The sequence below is a fragment of the Pyrgilauda ruficollis genome, unplaced genomic scaffold (assembly GCF_017590135.1).
Source record: "Pyrgilauda ruficollis isolate IOZ18807 unplaced genomic scaffold, ASM1759013v1 scaffold12, whole genome shotgun sequence".
Classification (NCBI taxonomy): domain Eukaryota; kingdom Metazoa; phylum Chordata; class Aves; order Passeriformes; family Passeridae; genus Pyrgilauda; species Pyrgilauda ruficollis.
In genome coordinates, this window is record NW_024510321.1 from 2,213,824 (window position 1) to 2,239,335 (window position 25,512).

The 25,512-nt window shown below is 49.7% G+C and overlaps 1 protein-coding gene across 1 annotated transcript in view; it reads left to right on the plus strand.

The window, feature by feature from the left end:
- Positions 1–7,765: 7,765 nt before the first annotated feature.
- VILL (villin like) overlaps positions 7,766–25,512 on the plus strand; it is a 33,993-nt gene continuing 16,246 nt past the window's right edge. The window contains exons 1-5 of the mRNA XM_041487893.1: positions 7,766–7,852; positions 18,940–19,021; positions 20,505–20,579; positions 22,550–22,746; positions 25,153–25,261. Coding sequence (XP_041343827.1) covers positions 18,953–19,021; positions 20,505–20,579; positions 22,550–22,746; positions 25,153–25,261 — 450 coding nt within the window. The 5' untranslated portion in view covers positions 7,766–7,852; positions 18,940–18,952. The remainder of the gene's footprint in view (positions 7,853–18,939; positions 19,022–20,504; positions 20,580–22,549; positions 22,747–25,152; positions 25,262–25,512) is intronic.

Consider the following 25,512-nt stretch of genomic DNA (forward strand, 5'->3'; position numbering starts at 1 on the left):
GGTGGCTGGGGGACACCAATCCTTGCTGGCACCCAAGACTGTTGTGGCCTTTGAACTCCACATGCAGCACAGCAGGAGATGTGGCCCAGAAGGGACAGGGGACACAGGAGCTGGGGTGTCAGCTCTGATCTGGACTCTGTGGAGATCATTTCTGATAAGGCAGCTGAAGTCTATAGACTGTGATGTTGCCTAAAGAATGGCTGCTTGAATTCTTCACCCATTGAAAAGCTGTAACAGTAAAATCAGACTTGCACTTTATCTTGGGGGTATGGTTTGTTGGTAAACATGGCAGTCCTGGTTGGACCCAATGACCTGAGGAGTAATTTCCAGCCTTAGCTATTCTATCTTCCATTTTTGAGAAGTTCTGTGGTCCCAGCCCTCCCAGTCTGAGATCCTTGGGCTGATCTGCAAGAAGGAGGTGCAGAAGTGTGGGGGCCACACGGGGAGGTGTGCACAGCACCTGGTGGGTGCCTGCCGTTCATCCAGCAGCTGAACCAGGCTCTGGTGGGATCATCCCCTCGGTGCTGGCAGCAGGGGTGGCAGAGCTGACTGACCCACACCTGACTGGGGGGCAATGGCCCAATGAAGGACGCCAGGCACAGACACTGACTGCGCCCTTGGGGACTGCACAGAGCAGGGAGGGGTGACAGGAGGGTGGCATTTTCCCAGCCTTTAGGGGTGGTGGATTTTTGTTGCTCCTTCCTGGTTGGCACAGGCAGGGCTGCATTCCTGCAGACAATACTCCACCCGGGCAGCCCCAGCCCTGCCACCCGCTGTCCCCTGGCCATGCAGGCACAGCCCTGGCTCTGCCCGCAGCTTCCAGGCTTGCAGGGTTTGTCCTCGCACTCCTGCACCTCCTCAGAGATGGATTCATGAGCTCTGCTAGCACATGTGAACAAGAGCAGTGATGAACTCAACTCAGCTGCCAGACTGCCTCTCCTGGAGAAATCTTTGCTCTGTTTTGGGGAATGAACTCAAAAGTCCCTAAGAAAAATCAGGATTCTCTTGCAGGGTGCAATTCTCACCTGACACAGGAAAAGGACATCCCCTATGCTCCCCAGCCTGGCAGCTGCTGTGCTGCTAACAATTTCCTGGGAGAGGCTGGTGGGCCCTGGCAAAGGCAGGGGTTCAGGATTTCACCCCCCAGCACACGGCGACTCTCTGTACCCACACGTGCAGCCTGGTCACTGAAATGAGACGGCTTAAAAATTAAGTTTGCAGGGAGGATGGGGTTATTTTGTGGGAACTCGGGTCACCAACAGGAGCAACCAGGCTTCCCACAGTTGTGAAAACTTCTGGTCTGCCTGGGGAAAAAGGAAATAAGGAAAAAAGGAAATAAACAGTGAGGGTGAGAATTCCAGCTGCCTTCACCAGTAAAGCAAACATGTTCCACAGCTACCTCAGCATCCAGTGATCCTGACCCACAGTGAAACCATTGGGATTAAAACCCACTTGGATTACTGAGTGCTAAAGGAGCAGCCTTGCACTATGCAGGAGAGAAACCCAGGCTACCTCTCCTGCAGGATGGGCATGAGCTGTGGGGAAACTGAGCCAACTTTCTGGTTCCTGCATGGACATCCCAGGTAATCTTGTCCAAAGGGCATCAATAACCTCTGTTTGCCTCAGCTCCCATGGTAGAACAAGGTATTGTTCTCTCATCTTGCTTGCTCGTGGTGTGATTCCCATGAAAGGACAATTCCAAGGAACCTGGACCTCAAGGGTTGTCCCTGCCACAGCACAAGTGATTTCCTCCTCCACAGGATGCCATGGAATGACCTTTGCCAGGCTCACACACCCATTAACCAGCGCTGGGGCTGAGCCTCCCCTGCCTGTGAAATGTCTCCTTTCTGCTGGACCCAGCTGACACTGGAAATGGCAGAGGCTCTGCTTGATGACCCTGACCAAAGTGTGCTGGAATTTGGGTTTCATAAGGTTTCCATTAGGGCTGTGAGAGAGCCCCTGAGGTTTTGTGGAACTCCTAAACTATCCACGCAGCGATTTGCAAAACTGTTCTCTTTGCAGGGGCGTTGGTTTTTACTGATCCTCTCTGCTTTTTTTCTTCCTCTCCCACTGTCTCCCTCTTCAAGGTGTACACGTTGCTCTAAGGAAACATCTGATCCACACTAGGGCTGAAAGGGTGCTCAGGCATTGGCATAGGCTGCCCAGGGAAGTGGTGCAGTCACCATCCCTGGAAATGTTCAAAACCATGTAGATGTGGCACCTGGAGACAGGGTTTAGTGGAGGACCTGGCAGTGCTGGACTCAATGATCTGAGAGGTCTTTTCCAGCCTCAGTGATTCTGTGGCTGAGGGACAGGGTGGTGACAGGATGATCAGGAGGAGGTTGGGTACCATTACCAAGTTTCCAGGCTCGTGTTTGGGTGATCTGGATTTGGTTTTGCCTTCATTACCCATATCCTGCCAGTGGTCCTGGCTGGAAAACCTCTGTGTGTATCCTGTGCTCCTCCCCTGCTATCATCCCTGTCAGGGCAAGCAATAATCCCTGCTGCCTTCTTAAGGCAGACATGGGACAGGAAAACATCTCAGTGCCAGGCTCCCACAATGCCTTACCTGGGATTAAGTCCTGAACCAGGATTTAAGCTCTCTAGAAGACTGCAGTTTAATATCAAGAGTCAGCAGGTGATAGTCCAAATGGCTCAGCCAGCTGTGGCTTGAGTACAACTGAGAAAAACCCTCAGGAACAGGAACTGCCCAGCTTTGTTTTCCTGCACATTGTTCCCCCAAGGTTCCTCTGTGAAGCTGCCATCAAACTCACCCTGTCAGACTCCATCTCTTTCCCTAAAGGATCAGCTCCTGCTGAGCCTTCACTGCCACCAAGCACTTCCCTAAAGTTTCTTGGCATTCTGGAAAAGCTTCTGGCTCATTTTCTGCAGTAGCAAAACCAAGTTTTTCCTGGCACAAACCTCATCCATCTTTGCAGACAGTGAGATAACCCAAAGAACGTCTTGTGCCCATCAGCTTTAGGAGCAGGCTTTGACAGCAGCAAGGGGGTGACGGCTCTTGGGGGTTTGGGTGCTTCTGGAAGTTTCCCCAGATAAAACAAGGGTCTGAACACATCCAGATCTGGCCTGGGGCCCATTTCCTGCATTCCTGGAAGGCAGCCAGGGCTGCCACGTCAGGGTCCCACCTGGGCTGTCCTGTTCTCTCTGCACCTGCTGATTCCTGGCCGTGGCGGGCGCGGTTGAACGGGGAGAGGTGCAGAGGAGCCCAACCCACAGTGCACACAGGCTGGGCAGCTGCCCCTCCTCTGCCACCTCCCCTGCACCCAGCCAGCTGCAGATTTACCTCCTGCAACGGCAGCGCAGCTCTTTTGCTCCAAGACAGAAATCTGGAATAAACCTCCTCCCCCAAGACTGGGAGAATGTAATTCACCCAAATGTAATTTTGGAAAACGTGCTGCTGTACATCCCTCTGCAAAAACTCCAGCCAGAGCTCACAGGGACAGACCAAGGGATACGATACAGCCATTCCATCAGTCTTGCTGTGGTTATATTCACTGAGGTATTTCTCCTGGCTAGCAGAGACTTAGAGTGGTGCATCCCACCTCCAAGGATGGGTTATAGACATTTCAGGATGCAGAAAAGGGTTCAAGACTGACCAGAAGCACTGGCAGACCTTGCTGGCAATGCTGCAAGAAGTCACCACCTCTGTCTCTCTCTCAGGGGGTACTTTTGCCCATAAGCCTGAGGACACACAAACCCCATCTCTCCAGTCCCCAGCCCAACACAGATGGCTTGAAATGGATTTTGCACTAATATGGCCAAGTAATAAAGTGGAGCAACAGCTACAGGTTTGCTCCATGTCAGAAACTGTTCCTGTCTTAACCTGCTGCAAGCTGCTGGCTCTGGAAGGGTGAACTGCATCTCCAGAGATCTTGCCAAAGCTACTCCTGCCCCAAACCAGCATGCCAAGGCCGTGCCTTTCTCCAGAACGGGGCCCATCCTGCCCCTGCCTCCACGGAGTCTGCAGAGCACAGCAATGCCCCAGAGCTGTGCTGGGAGGGCTCCTGAGGAGCACTGAGGGTTCTCTGTGTGCAGGGAGCCACTGGCTGACAGGAGGTGACCAGGGGAGGATGCAGCCACTCCCTGTGGCTGGAGAGGTGTGTGACAGCACTGCTGTGCACTGCAGCACAGCCACGCTCCTCGCCTGAGTGCCCAGGCACCTTCTCCTGTCCCCAGATATTTCCATCTGCTGCTGTTAACCATTAACCAGCACCCTGATGGTGCCAGGGGCTGCTCTGTGCTGCCCTGTCAGCTGCTGCCCACAGAGCTCCAGAACAGGACCACAGGACCATTTATGCAGGAAAAGACCCACAAGATCAACTGTAAACCCAGCACTGCCAAGGCCACCACTAAACCCTGTCCCCAAGTGCCACATCTGCGTCTTTTAAATCCCTTCAAGGATGGTGACTCCACCACTTCCCTGGTCAGCCTGTTCCAATGCCTGATAACCCTTGTGGTGAAGTAACTTTTTTCCTAATATCCAAGCTAAACCTCCTTTGGCACAACTCGGAACCACTTCCTCTTTTCTTTTGTTACCTATGAGAAGAGACCAACCCCCAGCTCCTGTCAGGGAGCTGCAGAGAGTGATAAGGTCTCATCTGAGAGATGATCTTGCCGTCAGCACACAAGCATTTGTATTGCCTTCTCAACTTTTCCCCCACACCCAGGGGCACAGGGGGTGAGGGAGCAGTAGGTTATAACCCAATCCTCCTCTATCATCTCAGCAGTTACACCTGTAAGAGGCACAATGCAGATTTTCATTTGGACATTACGATTTTTTAGGGCAGGGAAGTGCCTGAGTGAGGCTTGCAGTGAAATGTCACGTGAGGGACTTGCAGTGAAATGTCACTTGCTTGGGTTGTGGGTCAAGGAAAGCTCTCCTGAAAGCTTCTCAGAAATTCATGCAGTGCTTTTGCTACCTACAGGTCAGGGTCTTTAACCTCAGACTGATGGCTGAAGCACCGGTATTTGAGCACCTTCTGAGGGTTTTTTTAACTCCTTCCTTTGCTTTTCCAAGACAGGAGGCCCCTGCTGTGTTATCTCATCTGCAGGGCTTGGCCCTTCCCTCTTCCTCCCAGAGCTCCAACCCAAAAGAGGGCTGGAAATGCCTTTGCAAGGTGTCACTTTGCAAACACATCCTTGGCAGAACCTGTTTCCCCATGCACAATGTCAACCTTGTCCACAGGAGCGTGGGCTGCTCCAGGCTGAGGCAGATGTTGGGCCATGGTGCTGCCAGACCCTGAGCTTGCAGTTCTGCTCTCTTCCTCCCAGCAGCTTCTGATTTAGCCCAGCGTGGACCTGTGACAATGCTTGCAGTGTCTTGGGCTTGCCTCATCTGCCACCTGCAAGCACAAAATAACCCCAAACCACAAGGTCTGTGAGCTCTGGGAATACCAGGGCCAGGCTTAGGACCAGGACACGAGTGCAGCAAGTCGAGCACATGGGAAGCACAGCTGGACAGGGACATCTCAGATCATGTTTCAGTTCTGAAAGTCAGGCCAGGCTGTTTTCCACCACTACTGAGTTAAACTGCTCAGAAATAATGTTTTCTGCTCTATAACCCCTTGGCACGACCAGAATTAGCAGGAAGCAAAAGTGCCTACAGCTCAGCACTAAATGAGCCCACGTTTTATGATGAAGATCTTTTCCCTTGGCATTGACTGTTCTAAACTGCTTTGCACATATTTCTGCATAGCTGGGCTCCTTAAAAGCTCAGCAGGATGATTTAGTGGTTCTTCACTGTGGCACTAATGGAGAGGAGGAGAGGGCAGGCAGCTCAGGCATCACCTGTGTGGGAGCCTGGAGTGCATTAGCAGAGCTGTGGATATAGGATATCCACTTATATAGGATATAGGATATGTGGATACAGGCTCCATCCCAGAGCTCAAACTTGTGTAGCCACAGCCATGGAAGTGCCTTGACTTACAGCAGCACCAAAACCCACCCAACTATTAATTAAATCCTTGGTTCTGGGGATAACGAGTCCATGTGGCAAAAAGGGAGTGGGAAAACACCCCTTGGTGCTGATCCTCCAAGATTCCAGGTGCTGATCCTCCAAGATTCCAGGTGATTTCACCCCACCTCCCAATGCCTCCCACCAGATCTGCTGGTGTGTGACCCTCACTGCTGGACCATCAGTGGGCTTAGGGTGGGCTCCAAAGATAAAAGCAGACCCTGTTGCAGGTCCCCATCCTCTGTGGACTGGAGGAAACACAAAGCATTGTCCCTCTGTCCCTCCAACAGATGAACACTCTCAGAATGGTGAAAATGAAAAGAATGGCATGAAAATAATGAAAAATGAAAGGTGAAGGCTGTTACAGGTTTATGAGCTATAGCCTGCAGACATAAAGGGAGAAATCACTTGTGAGGAGTTGGTTTTGCATCTTAAACTGTGAAACTCCAGTCTCTGCAGTGATCCTCTCAGAAATGGGCACACCCAGGCTGAATAAGCAGCTCCAGCCCACGCCCTGGTTGCAGCTCTCTGTGGTCAGTGGCACACCGGTCTGCAGGCAGCGTCACTGGTATTTTGGGCACTCCTCCCATCCCTGAGGTCTGACAGTGGTCAGTGGATGAGATCTGTGGGAGCTGTGGTTTAAACCTATTCAGCCACCTGGTTTAGCTGGTGAGCTGATTCATATTTATTTTCAGATTGTGGGGGCTAATCTAGAAAATTAAGGAAGTGACAAGGGAAAAATGTATCTGAAGGGAAGGCCTTGGGTAGTTGCCAGTCCTGAGAGGTTGTGTGTAGTTTCCATCCTCAGAGAGGTTCAGAACACAGCTGGACACAGCCCTGGATCCCCCAAAAATCTCCATCCTCAGAGCTGTGCAGAACACAGCTGGACACAGCCCTGGGTCCCCCAGGAGCAGAGCTGGTGGCTGATGACAAGGTACCACCTGGGGCCTCCTCCAGACAGGGATGTTCCCTCCATCAGCAGCACCATGCACATGGCAGGCAGGAGCACCTGGGAATGCCAGGAGATGGTTTTTCCTCAGGTCATCCCCAGCCAGGGACTCAGCCAGCCTTCAGTGGCTGTGATATTATAGTTTTTAGGTATTAGCCATCCTTCACAGGTGATTTTTTCTCAGCAATGAGCTACAAGTGTCCACACACAGAGCTTTGTGTGGCTCAGCAAACACTGCTGGGGCTGTCTGGTTTATCATTACTGCTCTCCTGGGAGGGCAGCCCGGTTAAACACTCCAATGCTCTGTTACATCCCCATTCCGGGCACTAAACCTGAGGGCAATCCTCACCCAGGGCTCCTTGTGAGCGCAGGGACACCCAGCTCGGCCTTGCAGGGAGAAGAAGAGCAGGGATCTTCCCCGAACACTTTTCCCCTTGGAACAGCTTTGCCAAAATTCGGGACAAGTCAGAGCCAGCGACTGGAGCTGGAATTCTTTGGACCCAAGGGTTAACACGGCGCTGAGCAGCACCGCACCTTGCTTTGTCCCGCAGAGACCGAGAAAAGGGAGGGAAAAAAATCCCTCCTGTGCCCTGCTAACCTGGACAAAACAGGTTTTTAATGAAAGCAGCACTTAATCACTATTCAGCGAATTCAGAGCGGGGGATATTTGATGCAAACAGAGTTGGTTGAAACTCTCCCGTACCGGCTCCCTCTTTGTCCCCCCGTGAGCCTGGGAATGGGTGTGATCTCCGGGTAGGAGTGTCTCTGCGGTTAAGTAGAGGATTGAATTACCGAACAGTGCTGTTCCCCGGCTGACAAGGTAGCAGAACAGTGAACAAAAGTGCCTTGGAACTCGGCGGAGAGGAGAAGAAGGAGCTGAGCTTGGTGGAGAAGGGACACCTGCGAGGACAGCGCGCACTTCCAGCAAGGTAAGCCAGGTCCCTGCACCCTGCCAGCGCCAATGAGGCCAGAACTGTTCGATGAATTTGTTTTGTTACAACAAACAAAAAAATTAATATGCTTCATACTTGAAAAAAAAAAAAATAATAAATTTAAAATCCTGCCCTGTTACAAAGCAGGATGTGTCTGCTGGAAGGAGCCCACCCTGATTTACATCGTTTGGGGCTGGAACAAGCAGCTCTGAGCTTGCCAAGAACCCGTCCCAGCTCCCTGTCAGCTCCGAGGACACAACTTTTCCTTTAGCTCTGCACAGCCTGGCTTTGATTTCATGCAGCAGCCAATTAACAGCGTTTTGTCTGGGCCTGGATTGTTTTATGCTTTGCTGCCGTGGGGATTTCCAAAAGCTCGCCTGCCTTTGGGGCGCAGTTATGGGTCCAGGCAGCCACAGAAAGTCTTTGGAAGTTCTCATCGATGGGTTTTATTGGCATCTGATCGACAGATTGCTAATGGCCGAGCTGCTGAGCTCTGCAGATAGAATGTTTTCTCATCCTGCTCGTTGGAGATGCGAGTTGCACCGAGATAAAATTGAGTTGTAATGGAGTGGAGCTGCTGGCTCACTTGCCAGTATTTTTCTTAGGCGTGCCTATTAGGAACATAAATATTTAACACAAAGGAGAGCTGATATGAATTAGCATCTGTGGGAGGTTCACGCTTATTCAAGGCTGCCCTAACGCAGATGTAAACAAGTGTTGCAGCAGCTGAAGCAAACCGGCCCCGCCAGAGCAGCCCTTAGATGGTGAATCATCCAGGTGCTTTTTACACAGCGCAGCTAAATGGGCTGATTAGAGCCTGCAAAGTAGAGATTAGACAATCAGAGGGCACTGGCTTTCCTCTTCCGCGGGGTTTTACCGTTCCCCCGGGATGCCAGGTGGAAGGTAATGCAAGGACAGGCAGATGAGAAAAAACCCTACAACCGTCTTGCCTCACCTTCCTCCTGGGAAAGCCAGGTGAGCCTCCCCTCCTCCTCCTCCTTCTCCTCCCTGCACAAACAGGATGCCTTTTTCCTCCTCCAGCTCCCTTCTCACCAGCATACACAGAGGTCTCATGATGTTTTTTTTCCCAGGCACGACTTTGAGACAAGGTCTCCCAGCTGGGAGCAAAGGTTTTGTGCCATGGCTGTGAGCAGTGTCACCCTGATCTCCTGCCTCCTCCTGTACCTTGGGGCTTCTGCTTAGGCTGAGTCAATAAATCCCTGCTCTTGCATGGCCAGGGATGCTGAAGATGTTGTTCTTAGGAAAAAATTTTTCACTGAAAGAATAATCAAGCACTGGAATGCTCTTCCCAGGGAGGTGGTGGAATCACCATCTCTGGGTGTGTTTAAAAAAAGGCTGGACTTGGCACTTGGTGCTATAGTCTAGATTCTGAGTTGAGGTTTTAGGACATAGGTTGGACTCAATGATCTTAGAGGTCTCTTCCAACCTCATAATTCTGTGATTCTGTATGTTCACAGCATCTCCTGGTCTTTTCCACAGAGCTGTGAAAGTTTTTCTGCACTTTGAGCATGGAAGTTGTTATCTTGTCTGTTATGGAGCACCCATCCTGTGGTGATCCGTCCCCAGCTGAGGAGGAGGCTGGCTTGGACACCTGCCCCTTGCTTGGAAATGGAAATGTGCTGGGGCCCAGCTCTGTGCTGGGGCTCAGCTCTGTGCTGGGCACATCCTGCTGGACCAAAAGCCTTCCCTCAGTTCCCAGAGTTAAATACGTGGTGACCCACTTGGAAGCAGAGCCCTGAAGTGCTCAGTGCAGTGAAGGGAGCTCAGGGCACAGCCAAAACCGTGGTGTTACCTGCCCCAGATGCGTTTTTGTCACGCCTGGGGAACACTTGTGCCACCACTGACCCTCCTCAAGGTCCCTCCTTCATGACATTTTTGTGTCAGCCCTTTGAGGTTCTCACTGGACTGACACAAGCCACAGGTTGGGCTTTCCATGTGTGAAATGTGCATGTGCCAGAGAAAGGACTCCAGGGTAGCCACACCACACCCAAAATATCTCTTTGTTTATTCACATATATTCTTCAGCCTCTGTTGTCCTCTCAGAGGAGCAGATCTTTCAGTCACAAAGGGAAACACTCTCCCACAACTCATTAAAACCTCTCCTCTCATGAGCTCTCTCTCCATATAATACAACCCTGGAAATGGGCCTAATTATGGTTTATCCTGGATGATTATGCATTTCTACTGTATTTTCACCCATTCTGGATGTGAAAGGGATGCAGAAAGGGGTGAATATTATCATTTAAAGTCTTTGGCATCTTTCACTCTGAAAAGTCCAGGCATCAAGTGACGTGCATCCAATTCAAGTTGCCTTGATTTCCAAGGATCTCTGCTTGTAACAGAAACCCTCATTTTGAAACCTGTCTTTACCTGAGCCTCTTCAAGCTTATCTGAGGCAGAGCTGGGTACAGTAACAGTGGAACTTGTTATTGCCTTATATCCATGTCAGGGATGTGACACGTGGGGGACCTTAAATTGCATGGTTGGGCTCCATCCTGGGCAGTTCCTGTGGAAGGAGCTATTCACAGCAGCTGACCTCTTCTACCTAAAAACGTCCTGTTGCCATGCCCTGGGATGAAAGGAGAGGTTTGTGCCTGGCCCTTTATTTAAAGCTGCTCTTACAAAAACAGCTGCACAGGGTAGGAAACAGGCAGTGCTGGAAATCACGTTCTTTTTTGGGTTAGAGAGACTATCTGGGTACCCATCTTTCCTTTGGGAGTGTGCAGAGCCTGAATTACTGTCCTTTGTTGCTGTCCCACCCATCCCAGTCCTTCAGATGCCTGGTTCCCCTCCTGGTGCTCAGACAAAACTCCCCTTGGCAGCTCCAGGTGAAAAAGGTTGTCCAGGATGAGTGACTCTGTCTAAAGCAGTTTTGTGGTGTTTTCAGGGATGTTTTACTCAACTGCCTTTGTGCAGGTGATGTGCTGCTCTCTCTGCTTTCATTCCTGCCCAGAGGAGCTGAGTGGCCTCTCCAAGGTCCCAGGAGAGCCAAGAGCAGCCTCAGAGCCCCCCAGGGTTGGAAGGGCTGGGTGACACAGTGACAAAAACATCTCAGGTGTGGGGTGAACACGAGCCTGGAGGCCAAAAAGGTGTGTGGTGCTGGTGTTCCACTGAGAGCAGATCCTGGGGAGGGCTGGCTCTGCTCCTGAGACCTTAAAGCTCAGAAAAGGAAACTCACAGCCTGATGGTGCCTCAGCACCCATCCCAGTGGAACCTTGGGCTGGGTTAGTTGGTCCCCTTTTGTTTTGACACAGGTCTGTCTTTCATTAGAGTTGTGTCAGCCAACACTCACTGGGATGAGCTTCCCTTTGCTGCTTGAGAAACGAAACTTCCCCCTGAATTTTTACATTTCACTGGGCCAGAGATGGAAGTGCAGAGTCACCCACAGAGCACCTGCTTAGGTCCAGGGCTTGTCATTTGCAATCCAAAATGGAAACTGTTTGGGGTTTTGGTTTTGTTTTCTTTTTTTAATGGAAGTCCTGGGTTTCTCTTCCCAAGCTTGATGTCATGCTTGCAGGTCTGCACTGGGACAAAACTGCAACCTGCTTTTTGGTAGTTAAGGTTTCCACTTTCCGCTGGGAAGCCAGTGCTCTGGAACCAGTTCTCCAGCTGGTCTGAGGGGAGGCAGGGCATCTCCCCTGCTCCATCACCACCAAAAAAGGTCCTGTGGGCAAGGGCTTGTCCAACTGCATTCATTAAACTGTGCACCAGGGAAAAGCTGCTCTTGGTCTTGCACACATACATGTGTGAATTCTTCCAATAAATATAAAACTGTTACATGCAGCAACAAAAGTCCTAACTCTTAGAGTTGTTTTTTGAGAAGGATGGGCCTGGTGGGCAGTGGCAGATGGGTTTAAAGGAGGTTTATTTATGGTATTTGCATCAGCTCATGCTGGCAGAATCTTGGGGCACAGTGGATGGGACTGAGCCCCAGACTCTGGGAGAGCAGGAGGGAAGTGTGGCAAGCTGGGCTCTCCACCCAGGGCTTTTCTCGTTAGGCCAAGGGAACAGCAAGTCCCTTTTGTCCAAGATTCACTGGATCTGCCCTAGAGCAAGCACCAGGATGAGGGGAACCAGCCAGGGGAAGCCCTCCTCAGACTTGTGCAGCTGAAACTGACACCCAAGGGAAGGTGGATAAATCCCAGTCTCTAACCCCCTCTCCTCCCCTTCCTCCAGGCTCTGCATAGGAAGCTGCTGTGGCATTTTCCTCAGTTTCAGCTGGGAAAATGTAATTTTTTTGAGGCTTTCTCCTTCCTTTCAGCTTTGAGGAGCAGGTGCTCCCCAGGATTCTCTTGCAGAGATGAACAAACCCACTTTCTCTCCTCCCTGATGTCTCAGCTCTGGTTTTATTTAACCTGCAGCCATGGGGTTAAATAATGCTCTGTTAAAATGCTGATGTGGGAGAGCGTGTGGTAACTTTTTTTGTGGAGGTGGTGAGTAATTAGGAGTTAGATCCTTAACCCCTTCCCTGGAAACCAGGAAGAGGAGTTAAAATGGCTTTGCTTTCCTTCTGTGTGCATCTCCTGCCCGTGCCTTTGGATGCAGGGCTGGTCCTGAGCCAGGAATCTCTCCCTTTCACCAGAGGAGAAAGAGCTAAAAGAAAGGAGAGATTTGTTCCCGATGAGTTGGCAAGCTGCCTGCTCACCTTTCCCTTGGGATGGCTCCGTGCTGTTGCTGGCTCACAAACCCCAGGAGAGGGGCTGGAGGTGCAGTGGGTACCTCTGAAGTAGGTGTGCACCCAGCTGAAATTTATTACTTGACAAAAATGCACCTGGCACCACACCAGCACAATGCTGCTGCACTAGGTTTGCATGCAGGTTCTTGTGCCTGGTTTTATTTTTTTTTTCCTCATGGATCTTCAGAGAGGTGGGTTTGCACAGCAAGAGTTTGTTGTCAGTCTCAGGGGGAGCTCCCTGCAGCTCAGCCTCTGTTTGGGAAAGCTTTGAATCTTTTCGGGCTGCCTTCAGCCTGCAGAGATCCTGCCTGCCTGGAAGAGCCTCCTGCTTTCAAAGCCATCCTGGGCAAGGAGGACTGGCTGGGAAAGAATTCAGGCAGGAGCTGCGTGGGTGCTCTGACCTTCTGTGCAGGACACCAAGGCCAGCCCCACCTGCAGCCAAGTGGCTCTGCCTTTCCCAGAGCCAGCCACTGCTGAGCTCTGGGCTCCACATCCAGCGTGATGAATGTGGAAACTCAGACCACATGACTCGGGAGCCGGGCTGAAGTCAAAGTTCTGATTTAATTGTCAGCGCATTGTTCCCACATTGTGAGAAGTTTGCTGGGACAATGCAGCTCCATCGTTCCCAGGACAAGCAGTCAGCTGGTAAAATTTTAGAGGGAAGACTCAGAAATAGCAGCAGTTTGGGGAAAAAAACCAATCTGCTCTTACAAATCAGTTTCTCAAGACCATCTGCTTAAAGATCAGGCTGCTGGAAATCCACCAACAATGAGATAAACAGGGGGGACAGGAGGGATCATGAAGAGAGGTGTGGAGAGATGAGAAATATTCCCTGGATGGAGTGAGGTGTTGAGCTGGAATTTGTGGCAGGTGGAAATGCAGCTGCAGGGACAAAATGAGAAGAGATCAATCATGAGATGCCTTCTCTTCTAAATCAGGAGGAATTTGAAGAGGAAGATGAGATACAGATTGAGGGCTGGTGCAGGTGGGAAGGTGGTTATTTCCCAGCAGCCTGGTATTTCCTTGTGATCTTTGCTTTTATGTTAGGAACAATGGAAGCACTGGAGGATTAGTGCAAAGTCCATCCTCACGAGGAGCTAAAAGGTAAAGCTCACAGCCTCAGTGGTTTTCTGGGAATGACCAAGTATCAGCTGCTAAGTCTGAGATGCCAGAAGTGGCCAGGAGGGGAAGGCACAGGTTGTAAGAAATCACACTAAGCCCGAGGTCTGCTTCTTGTAAGGCCTGGGTTGATGGTTGGAGATGGGGTAAATTTCCAGGGTTCAAGGGACAGAGCAACTCAGTCCCAGAAACACTGGTCAGTTTTTTTTTCAGACAGGGCAAAATGGTTATTGCTCTTTCAGAGCCTGAGGAGTTCCTTGGCTAGGTGAATGCAGGTCCCTGCATCCTGTGAATTCACTGGATAGGGAATTCAAACCTCTCCTGGGCTGTAGAGCACTTACAGTTTGAGAGGCCATCATTAACATCAAACCATCTCTTTATCCCATGCTCATATATCCTCACTCACATCAACCTCAGCATCTCAGCCCAGGACTAGAGAACAGAAGACACCAGTCTTCTGTAGTAGCTCGTGGTGTGGTGATCCCTGGCAGCCATTCATGGAAAAAGGGGAAAACCTGCCCCACTTAAAGCAGTGAAGTCCCCTCTTATCTGCGGAGCCACTGACCCTGAGGAGAGGAGCACAATCCCAGTTCATCCCTCCAATGCCACATCTCGGGTTTTGATCCAGCACTACTTAAGTCTGAAAAACCCTCCAAGCCATTTCAAGATCCATGCTGATGATCCTGTAGGGGATCCCTTGACCAGTGGAGGTGTCTGAAGCACGAGGGCCAATCCAGGTGTTTGCCTTTTTGCCGAAGCCATGGGAAGGAGCAGCTTGCTGCAAGTGCAGCTCCTGAGCAGCAGCTCCTGGCCACAGAGCCCGAGGAGCTGTAGGAGAGCTCGGCCCAGCCATTCACCCATCTCATTTCAAAGACATTAAGTAAAGCCAAGCCTGCCAGCTTCCCTAATAAGCTGTTCCAATGTTTAATTGCCCACCGTGATCAGAAATAGCATCTTATTTCAAGGCCTTCTTTACGTAATTTTAGCTGCCAGGCAACAGCTCTTTCCAAGAAGGCTGAAGTGCTCTCTGTGGTCACCCAGGCATGTCTGGGCAGAGCCCTGTCCTTGGCTTGGGGGCCACACTGAGCTCCTGAACCTGGACCTCACAGGATTTGAGCAGGAGGATGAGCTGAGTTGTGTTTGTTCCTCTTTTCCCATCCCCACAGTGCATGTCCTGTTCCTTGCACTCACCACCGGGCTCCAGCACATCCAGCACAGGTTGGAGGAAGGTCTTACAGCTCTGATTGTGTGACAACATGAGAGAGTAGACAGGCCTCATAGCTGGCCCTCCCTAGCCATGATTTTCCCATGGCATAAAAGCTGCTTTTTCTCCTCTTGCAACAGAGAAATAAAAAACAGCTTATCCAGGCTGAGTGCTGAACTTCTGGACTGTCACTGTTCCTCAGCTGTGGCTGATGAGCCACATGAGGGAACTCCAGTGTTGAATTTCACTCCTGTGGGCAAAACAAGAGTTAAGCACTGTCCTCTCTGCAAACAAAAAATGGCACCTACTTGGGCCCAGATGCCCAACTACAGTGGAGACAATGAAAGCAATTCAACAGCCCCTGCTTTACCTCATCTAATGCCAGTCCAAGTATTCCCAATAATTAGGCCTTTCAGCCTGGAAAGGCTGGAGCCACAGCTGCTTCCTATTTTCCCAAAGCTGTACAGAGCATGAGTCATTTCACTGGGGCTTTTTTATTGCCGTGACTGCAGCCCCGTAAGCGCGCGCCAAGACCCAGGCCAGCCAAACCAGCCTGAATTCAGAGTGAGCTTCAGGAGCTGGAAATGCTCCCCTGTCCCCTTTCTGAGTCCTGCTTTTTCCCTCCCCACCCAAACAGCCCAAGACTGCCTGGAGAAATGTCCTGCTAGGCCTGGGTTCCCAGCGCGGACCGAGCTGACCCAGTGATGGTTGGCGCTTCCACCCCAGCCATTAATCATTAACCAGCCTTGGGAGTGACCTTGACACTTAATTAGTCATGTAGTCCTTCCTGAAGGGGAAGCTTTTCCTCATGCTGTGCTGGTTGGAGAGGGGATGAGGGTTGGATTTAGCAAGCAGGGGTGTTGCTGTGGTTTTGGCAGTGCACAAAGGGCAGTGGGTGTAAGGGAGACCCATCTGCCTTCACCCACCAGCTTTGTTGCCTGGATTGTGACAGGAAAAGCTTTGATTTTAGCTCTGAAGGCTCCAGGTGCCCCTGGCTGTAACACCCAGTCAAGGGCCAGCCACCAATGTTTGGTTTCCAGGTTCTCTACCCTCAGTCAAGAGCAGCATTTGATCTTTGCAATTTAATTTATAGCACCTTAACCAAGTGGTGATGACACAGCAGAGCAGCTCCAAGCCAGAAGCTGCCTTTGCTATGCAGTGGCCACCTCTCAGCCCACATTCAAGGGGTGAACGTTTCTCCTCTTCCCACGCAGAAAGGAAGATTTCCCTGGAAATGGTGGCAGTGGGAGAGGCTGGCCCCGGAGGTGGAAGTTGAGTAGTTGCATGTTATTAATGTGGGGGCAGAGAGATGAGCTACAGCTGCTTCTCTCCTCCCTTCACAGGTAAAGCTGTGTCTGCCCAAGCAAGCAAATCCATGCCCATAACCAGTGATTTTCCCTGGTGAATTCCTGCCCCTGAGGTGGTTGACTCACACTTCTTGCCAATTTGCATTTTGCCTAATGCTGAGCAAAACTGGTTTGACTGAGATAAGGGCTGCCCCAGACACTGCTGTTGAAACCCCACAGTGAATGCCCCAAGACTGTTAACATCCCTGTTTTTCTTCTTTTTAAATTCTAAAAGTTTCTGCCCTTCATGATTTCAGCACAGATGGGAAGATTTCACTCCATAAATACCAGATTTCATGTCTGGACAGGAGTTGAATTATGGGATCATCTGATTAAAGCCCCACATTAAATCATTAATGAAATGAGCTGTTTGATTATATAAGTCATATTCCTATTATTTCTAACTTGGCCACTGAAAGAAGCTGGAAAGTCTAAAGAAACAGCCAACCTTGTCTGTGATTCACACTCCCCCAGCTAAAGCACTGAGGAGAAAGGGAGGGACACCATTTCTCAGAAAAGTGGGGAGTCAGCACTAATTGTGAGGGTTCAGATGGAGAGAGGATCCCCAGGAGTGAAGGAGGTCCAAGATCCTCGTTTTCAGTTAAATAGGTTTGATGTGGGATCTGTGGAGCACTGCTGGCTCTCAGAGGGCTCTGTCCTGCACCACTGCCTGTGCTCAGAGGAATCTCAGCATCCTTTGGGTTAATTTTTCCAAGAGAGGTTGGGATGCTAAGAGAAGCAGGGATCCAGCTGTGTCTCACAGCTGGCCAGCTGCTGGTTTCCTGAGCTGTTAGCAGGAAAGCAAGACGCCTGCTGCCTTCCACAAGGAGAAGTGTCAGCGGTGCTAAAAAGCTTCACTGCCCTCAAATATAAATGTCTTTACTGGCTTTCTTTTCAGGTTCTTCCTGTTTTGATGCTGGAAGGAAAAACCCCTAAATAAATTAAAAAGGTAGCTGAGGGAAGGAGGCTTCACTTGGGTTTTTCTTTGATAGGGAATTTTTGAGTGTGATATTAAAATAAAGGAGAGGTCTTTTGGCTAAAGATCTGAACTAAGACTGTGTTTTTGTATTTAGTTCTTGATAGCCCTGTACCCCAGGGCTGTAGCTGAGTCACGACACCATTTAGAACAGTGTCTGTCTCCTCTGTGGACATTGAAATATCTTCCTGGATCTGGCTTTTAATCTGCATGGGTGTCAATCACCTTTCTGGGAATTGAAGTGAAAAATGTCTTTTTTTTTGTCCTTGCTGTTTGTTTTCCTGCCTGGAAGCTCTCTGGAGGACCTAAGAGGGAGCTGAAGGTTGCTGAATGTGTTCCTGAGGCCACATAGACTCAGTCTCCAGCAGTCCTTCTGTGTTCAGGAAGGAATCAGCACTTTCTGACTCCTGCTGCTAAGCACTGCCAGGCTGTGCCTGCTCAGGTAGCAGAGAGGTGCTGGGGCTGTGCTCAAAACACCCCAGGAAACACCTGCACCTCCCTACTGCCTGAGCACGGAGCCAGGGTCTGGGAGGTATGGATGGACCAATGTTCCTGCCTGTGGCAGCATTTTTTATGCTCTTACTTAGCGTTGAACCTCGTCAGAGTGACCACCACTTGCTGCTCCCAACACGAGCAATAAATGCCTTCTGGCAGGGATCACACCTCTGCTCTTCCCCTCCTTCAGAACAGCACTGAGCTGTGTTTTCTCTGGAGGCTGGGCCTGGATTTGTGAGCAGGACTGGCTCACAAAAAGGCTGGTGTGGGTTGTGCCCCTGCACAAACAGCCTGTCCTGTGGCTGCTGCAGCAGAGCCAGCTCCCATAGGATCTAACTGCACGTTTTTATGGACATTGCTTTGGAATTGCATTTGTTTCTGGAAGTTGCCCTGTAAACAAGCTGGGTTCTGAAGTTGTTTCTTGGGTAAAAACCTCAGCAGTAGGAACAGGGAGCACAGCTAAGGATAGTCCTTTATTTTCCCCACATCTGGTAGGTATGATAGAGGATGGATGGGAGACCTCCACCCATCACAGGGGCAGCTGAAGACACAAAAACCATCCCAAATATTCTCAGACACCTTTGTGTGGGCAACCTGAAACCTGCTTCTTCCCCATGGAGGCAGCAGAGCTTTGGAAGGTGCTGGGATTTGTGTAAAACAAATTTTGCATTCTGGTTATTGGTTGGATCCCTCTGTGTGCTGCTGTGCCTGCATGGAGCTGGCAGCCTGGTGCCCTGCCCTGAGACACCTGTCTGAATTTACAGCTGAATGTTGGCCTGAAGTAGAAGGGCTTCATTCCTTGAGCTCCCAGTGCCCCAAGGTCAGGAGACCTGACCTGACCTGACCTGGCCTGGCTGGCCCAGGGGGGCACAGGGCTCCTGGAGGTCCTCTCGTGTCTCCTCCACCCCTCGTGCCATGGTGGGAACAAACCAGTACTGGTGTCAGGTCCAACAGCCCAGTGGGTCCTTTCCACCTGTTCAAATCCAGGGAAAATAATCCCCCACCCAAACAGCTGTGTCCTATCAGTGTTTGCTGGGCTGGGATCCTACACTTTGCTTGGCCCTTCATGAGCATGGATAGCCTGGGAATGGGGGTTCACCCCACCTAACTGTTTATAGCAAAGAGAGACATTTCAAAATGTGGATTTTTTGTATTAGACCTGCTCTGATGGCAAGAGGAACCCAGCACGCTCACTGTTGCATCTAATTATGTCATTATTTTGGGTTTTCTTCTCCCTTTGCCTTCTAGCTCAGCCTGCAGGATGACAGACGGTGACACAAACCTCCCAAGCATCGAGAGGAAGCTGGGACTGCAGATATGGGGCATAGAGGTAGGACAAGAGGGATGGCACACGTTCTCTGTCACAGTCATGTCACATGTCCTCTGTACATCTGTGTGTTTATGTTTCAAGTATGTTTATGTTGCAGTAATCTGTGTGGGAAAAGAGGGTCCTAAAGATAAGATACAGTGGGAAACAGACTGAGTATTTCCCCATGAAATGTTCAACATGTTATTGTTTTGGTTTCCTGCTCTGTAAAACGGAGATGATAATGTTTACAAAGGAAATAGGAATGTGGTGGGACTGAAATAATTCCTCCAGCACTGGAGGCTTTTCTCACCCCTTTTTGGAATCGATGCAAGGCTGTTTTAACACACCAGAAATTCCCTGTTTCACCTAGGTGGGTTTTCCATAGGCAGCCTTAGTCCACACCAGCAGCTGCCACGGGGAAGACACCAATTTTTGTAGCAAAGGCGTTCCATGGAATCTATTTGTACTTCTTCCTTGCCTTTCCTACTCTGTGTCAGCGCAAGGAGAGATCCTGCAGCTTGTGAGGATGCCTTTTTGCTGGTGGTGGTGTCTGATTTTGGATAGGACCCAAGCTGTGCTCAATTCTGCCTTTTCTGGCCCAATTCACCAAGAAAATTCCCCTGCAATGAGAGTGGGTTTAGACTGAGGTGCAGAATCCACTCAGGGGAGCAGTGGGAAGAGGCTCCAACATCTCCAAGTGATATTCAGCAGGTCACAACCATGTTCCAAATATCACAGGGTCTTCACCTTTCCATTTCTCTGCAAAGCACTGTGCTGAGCTGCTCTCCAGAGGATCTGTAATTGGAGCTGTGTGGGTTCACAGGGGTCAAGCTGGTATGCTGGGAGACAAGTCAGGCCAGCAGAAGAATGCCTGGCTCTAATTTCAGGGAGCCTCAGAGGCAGCTCCAGCCCAGGAGCTGCATGTGGACTGGTGGGTGGCACAGCAGGCACCTGTGCTGGGCAGGCGTGGCTGGTTAATTATGCACTTGTGCCAGAGGAAATCTGCAATTAGGGTCTGGAGGGGTGAGGGACCATCAGTGTCCTCTGCTCTGTCTTTTCTGAGCTGAATCCCTAGCAGAGTGATTATCCTCACAAAATGCTGAAAGTTTTCCTGGAACTCACAGGGACTGAGCAAACTGTGCCCAAAACTAAACCTAGGATGAGATGTGCTCACTCTCCTGGGAAATTCCCTACAAATGCAAGCTCTGGAGAATTTCAGCCTGAGCCCCAGGTGTAAATCTACAGGATTGCACAAGGGCAAGGGCACTAAAATGTACTTGACAGTCTGTCCAAGCAAAATCATAACTTTCCATTCCCACTCCTTAGTACTTTGAATATTTCCTCACAAACTCACACTGATTCTTCATTCTCCAAACCCTGATTGTCACCTCAGTGCTTTTTTTTTTTTTTTTTTTTGTGCAGCCCAGCCTGTCCTGTTTGATACACACCACACATTTCTGGCTCTTCACTTTTAGCAATGACCCCAACTCTGATTTCCTTACAGAACATGAAGATGGTTCCCATACCTGAGAAGGCTTATGGGACCTTTTTTGAAGGAGACTGTTACATCATTTTGCACGTAAGTAAGACAGCAAACACTGCTCTCTGTTGGACAACTGGTTCAACCCTTTTTATTTAGATCTGCCTTGGTTCCTAGGTACCTTTGTCCTGTGGAAAAAGCACTGTTGAAGTGGTTGTGCATGTGTGCTCACCATCTAATCATGGATCTGAATTTCACATGGCTGTTGTGACAACATTGCCTGTTTAGTAAATCAGAAGTTCAGAGAAGCCATTAACTTAGTAATTCATTAAAAGTGTTTATCTTCCAATCAGCTGAGTCATGCCCAGGCATGGCAGAATGACCAGTACATTCCTGAAAAACTCAATCAAGGCCCACATTTAAATGATTTATGGGAGTCCTTGGGGGATGTGGGATGTGACCAGCTGGAGGGTCTCATTTTTAGCAGGTGATGTGGGCCATGACAATGCTCCATGTCGTGTGTCACGTAAGCAGCAGAGGCCTTGCAGCTCATCCCATGTCCCCATAAAGACACTTCAGCCCCACCCAAATTTGGTCCAGACCTACCTTCAACCAGCTGAACCTGAGCTGGCTGTGAAGGACTGCTGAGAACCAGCTCTGCTCTGTGCAAACTGCCTCCTAAAATCCCTTCCAAATCTCTTCATCTGCCTAGAGCAGCCCAGGTCCCATTGAGCCCAAACCCATTATGATGGAGGCCAGAAGCATTTCCCACTTTTTGGATCTGAGTGTGCCTCCTGCAAACATCTCTGTCGGTGGAGAGGCAGCAACACCTCCAGTGCCCCACAGTAACCAGCTGCACATCCCCCCTGTGCCAGGATGGGAAAGCAGGCTGGGTTAGCAGCACAGGGTGTGTTTCCTGCTCAAATGCCCCACACACATGCCTCTAGGGTACCTCCTGAGTGCTGAAAGCCTGACTTACAGGCCCACAAACACATGCTTAGAGCAGAGTACTGGAGTCCTTGCAGGGAGCTGGCAGTGTAAATATGGATTTTGATGCTCACAGGCTCAGCTTCTGTTGCAACAACTTCCCCAGGCAGAAGAGCCCTTCATCAGCCCACTATTCTCCTTTTCCCTGGAAGACAGGAGGGTAAAAACACTCATCTGTGCATTCTGCATCTTTACTGGAGCCTTTCCAAATAACAATTGTCCATGGGACAATGGGACTTTGATCATCTTCAGTAGCAATGTATTAAATTGAGTGATTTTTTCCACAAATTAATTGTCTGTGCCTGAGGAACAGAGCCGTATTTTATTCAACTCCTTCTGCTGTGTTTCGCTGTGGTATCACTGCACAAAGCAAATAAACAGAGTTTAGTGTCAAATCCAGCTTATAAAATGAGCTTTTATTACCTTTCCCAGGTGTCCACAATGGGATCTAACACAGTGGGTGCTGAAAAATAACTGGCACAACTCAAATAACACTGAGCACACCTTCTTCTCAGCCTACTTGCTTCCTTTTTCTAGGCTGCTGGGGTTTTCTGTAATAAGATGAATCCCAGCATGCACACACTGGCTCAGCTTCGTTTGGAGTTATGTCTGTTTTGCAAGTCAGCAGGAATTCCGAGGCAGTTTGTGCTGCTCTGTCATGTGCTGTGAGAGCAACAACAGGAAAGAAGGGGTAGCATCTCCAGGCAAATAAATAGCAGCGTGCATTGCATTTCAAAAGGTGATCTATGAGAAGAATCTGCTTTAAGTCTTAATATCAAAATGTACAAGAGTAGGACAAGCTGAACACATTAATTGCTGGGCACTCAGTTTTACTTGATAATGGGAGTTATAAAAGAATATCAAACAGAAACATCCTTCAGTTCCGCTTATAAAACCCATAAATTGCTCTGCTGAATAAGGAGAGCTCCAGGCTGAGCTCCCAGGGAGTACCTGAGGCTCTGTCCTCTCTCCCCTTGCCCAGCAGAAAGGCAGAACTGGGAAAGGGCTCTGTGGTCACTTGGTTCTCCAACACAAAAATGAGCTGTGCCTTCACCTGGACTTGTCCTTCCCACCTCTTCCAGACCAAAAGGACCTCCCGTGGCTCGGCCGTGGATCTGCACTACTGGATAGGCAAGGACTCCTCCCAGGACGAGCAAGGTGCCGCGGCCGTGTACGTGACGCAGCTGGACGCGGCGCTCGGGGGCAGCCCGGTGCAGCACCGCGAGGCGCAGGGACACGAGTCCGAGACCTTCCAGAGCTACTTCCGCAACGGCATCATGTGAGTGGCTCCAAATGACCCACAGCGAGGGGGGTCGTGGCCCCTGGGGGGGCTCTGCTTCTTTCTGTGTCTCAGAGACATCTCAAAGATGTGATAAATGCAGAATTCCCAGAATGCCCAGATTGGAAGAAACTTTTCAAGATCATCGAGTCCAACCCAGCCCCAACAGCTCAACTGAACCCTGGCCCCCAGTGCCACATCCAGGCTTTGTTAAACACACCCAGGGATGGGGACTGTACCACCTCTCCGGGCAGCCATTCCACAACTTTATCACCCTTTCTGGGAAAAACTTTTTCCTGCTATCCAACCTGTATTTCCCTTGGTGCAGCTGGAGGCTGTGTGCTCTGGTTGTGTCAGTGCTGCTGGAGAAAGAGCCCAGCCCCAGCTGAGCACAGGCACCTTTCAGGAGCTGTGCACAGTGAGGAGGGCACCCCTGAGTCTCCTTTTCTCCAGGTGAGCACCCCCAGCTCCCTCAGGGGTTCCTCTCAGGGTTTGTGTTCCAGCCCCTCTCCAGCCTCGCTGTCCCCTCTGGCCGTGCTCAGTGTCCCAAGGTCCTTCCCAAACTGAGGGGCCAGAGCTGGGCACAGCACTCCAGGTGTGACCCCAGAGCTGAGCACAAGGGCAGAGTGACCTCCCTGGGTCAGCACGGATGCTGGTTAAAATTCAGAGCAAAGAATTCCCATTTTGAAGGAATTACTTATTCAGTCTGGAGCTGTGGCATTCTGTTCCATTGGTCATTTTCCCAGATATTTGCAGTAATTGAATCTTAACCTCCCTTTTGTTCACCTCAGAGTCTTCATTCCTCTCCTCCACAGAATTTCAAGTGCTCATTCAGAGCACTTCAGACTAATATCCACCTTACAGTGAAGTGCTGATTTGGCTCATACTGGGTGTAATATTCCTGTAGTAGAAGGAAGAAGTGACTGAACTTCTGTCATCTAAAAGATACTGTTATTATATGATATGTTGATATATTGAATCCAATCCCAGGGTCTTTGCTCACTCTGAGGTTTTTGGAAGGACTCCAGTTGCTGTCCTCCAAGGAAGATCTTCACTGGCAATAAACAGCCTGAGTGCTTTGGTTTCAAACAGCTGAAGGAAATTCAGATGATCCTGGGTCAATATCTTCCATCCCAGTCTGGAATGGTATATCTGTCTTGTTCATCTCAACAACCTCTCATTAATCTCCTCAGAATTCTTCTGAGGAGAAAAGTGCTTTTAGACTCATCTTGAAGTTGAGTAGGGGACAATGAAGGACTGAAAATCAGACCCTCAATGAAGGACTGAAAACCAGTCTGTTTGGAAACCTCTTTGCCTCTGAAATCAGCATGAATTAGAACTCATCTGGGTCTAAACCACATCCCCATGGTCAGTGAGTAAGTCTGAGGCAGAATGAGAAATTAAAGGAGGCTCTTTCCACATCTCGGCAGGTGGACCAATCACCACAACATCCTTCTGTGGGTATCTAAACAAGTCTAGAGTGCTGTGAGTCACATTTCTGACCACATTAGCCAGTACCTTTCCACCTATAATAAAATACATCCGTTACCCACAGGGCAAAAAACGCAATCAACAATTGTCCCTTTTTCCCCCCTAAATGGCATTGTGTCAGTTATTACTGTAGTGTGAACAATGGATCTGTTTTCTAAAATGGTCTAGGATATGTGAGAGTGGATCAGACTTACCCAGAAAACATTAAAAGGGACTTCTGTGGGGGGTTGTGCCCTCTCATGATTGTGCAAAGTTGCCCACAAGAGAGGCATGAGGTGATAACAGTGCTGAGAGTGGCTACTGCAAAGTGTGTGTTCAAGGATGGAAGAAAAAAATTGGGAGGTAAAATCTGAGAGAAAGACAGTGTCCTGTATGTGTTTACAGTTTTGTTCTGCTTCTGGCCACAGTTTCCTGTCTAAGCTGCTTTTAATAAAATAACTATTTTGAAGAAAACAAAATTTTAGCAAGAAGTTTGTTTTCTGCCAAGTCAGATTCATATTTTAATTGAATGCTTATGGAATATTTCAATTTTGGGATGCCACTGCCATGGTCAATAGGATTTTCAGTTTGGTTGTGTTACAGTCCCATTGCCATCCCTGACCTGCCTGTTCATCTTCTCCCAGGATGTTTAATGCTTGAATCGATGATCTTGAAAGTCCAGCCTAAATGATTTTATGATTCTATAATTGTGTGCACAGCAGGAACACAACACCCATAAGAGGCAGACAGACACCTTGATAAGGACCGTGAGCAGCAGTGAGGCAACACAGCATTTGCCACTGCAATTTTAGGACTTTGAGATTATTTTGCCTCCAGATTTTTTAGTTGCCACCAAAATCTTGGGTTGTTCTCAGAGGATAGAGGGGAAGGTATTTTCTAATCAGCTCTAACTCTTTATTCTCTGCTACACACCAGCTACAAGAAGGGAGGAGTGGCTTCAGGATTTAAGCACGTGGAGACCAACATGTACAACATCAAGCGTCTCCTTCATGTCAAGGGCAAGAAGCACGTGTCAGCCACAGAGGTAAGAAGAAGACCCTGGTCTGGGAAGGAGAACTCTTCTTGTGGATCATTTCTCCTTCCCTCTCCTCTTACACTCATTTTTGAGGCAATTTGCCTGGTGGGTATCTCATTTCTGCTCAAGAACTTCTATTTCAGGACAGTTTTCAAGTCCTCACTTGAGGGTTTGGTGTTACCACTGTGCTCAGCTGAGTGCCAGCAGAATGAGCAGTCACTGCAAACCTGTTCTTACATTCCAGGGACGGGTTTGCCATG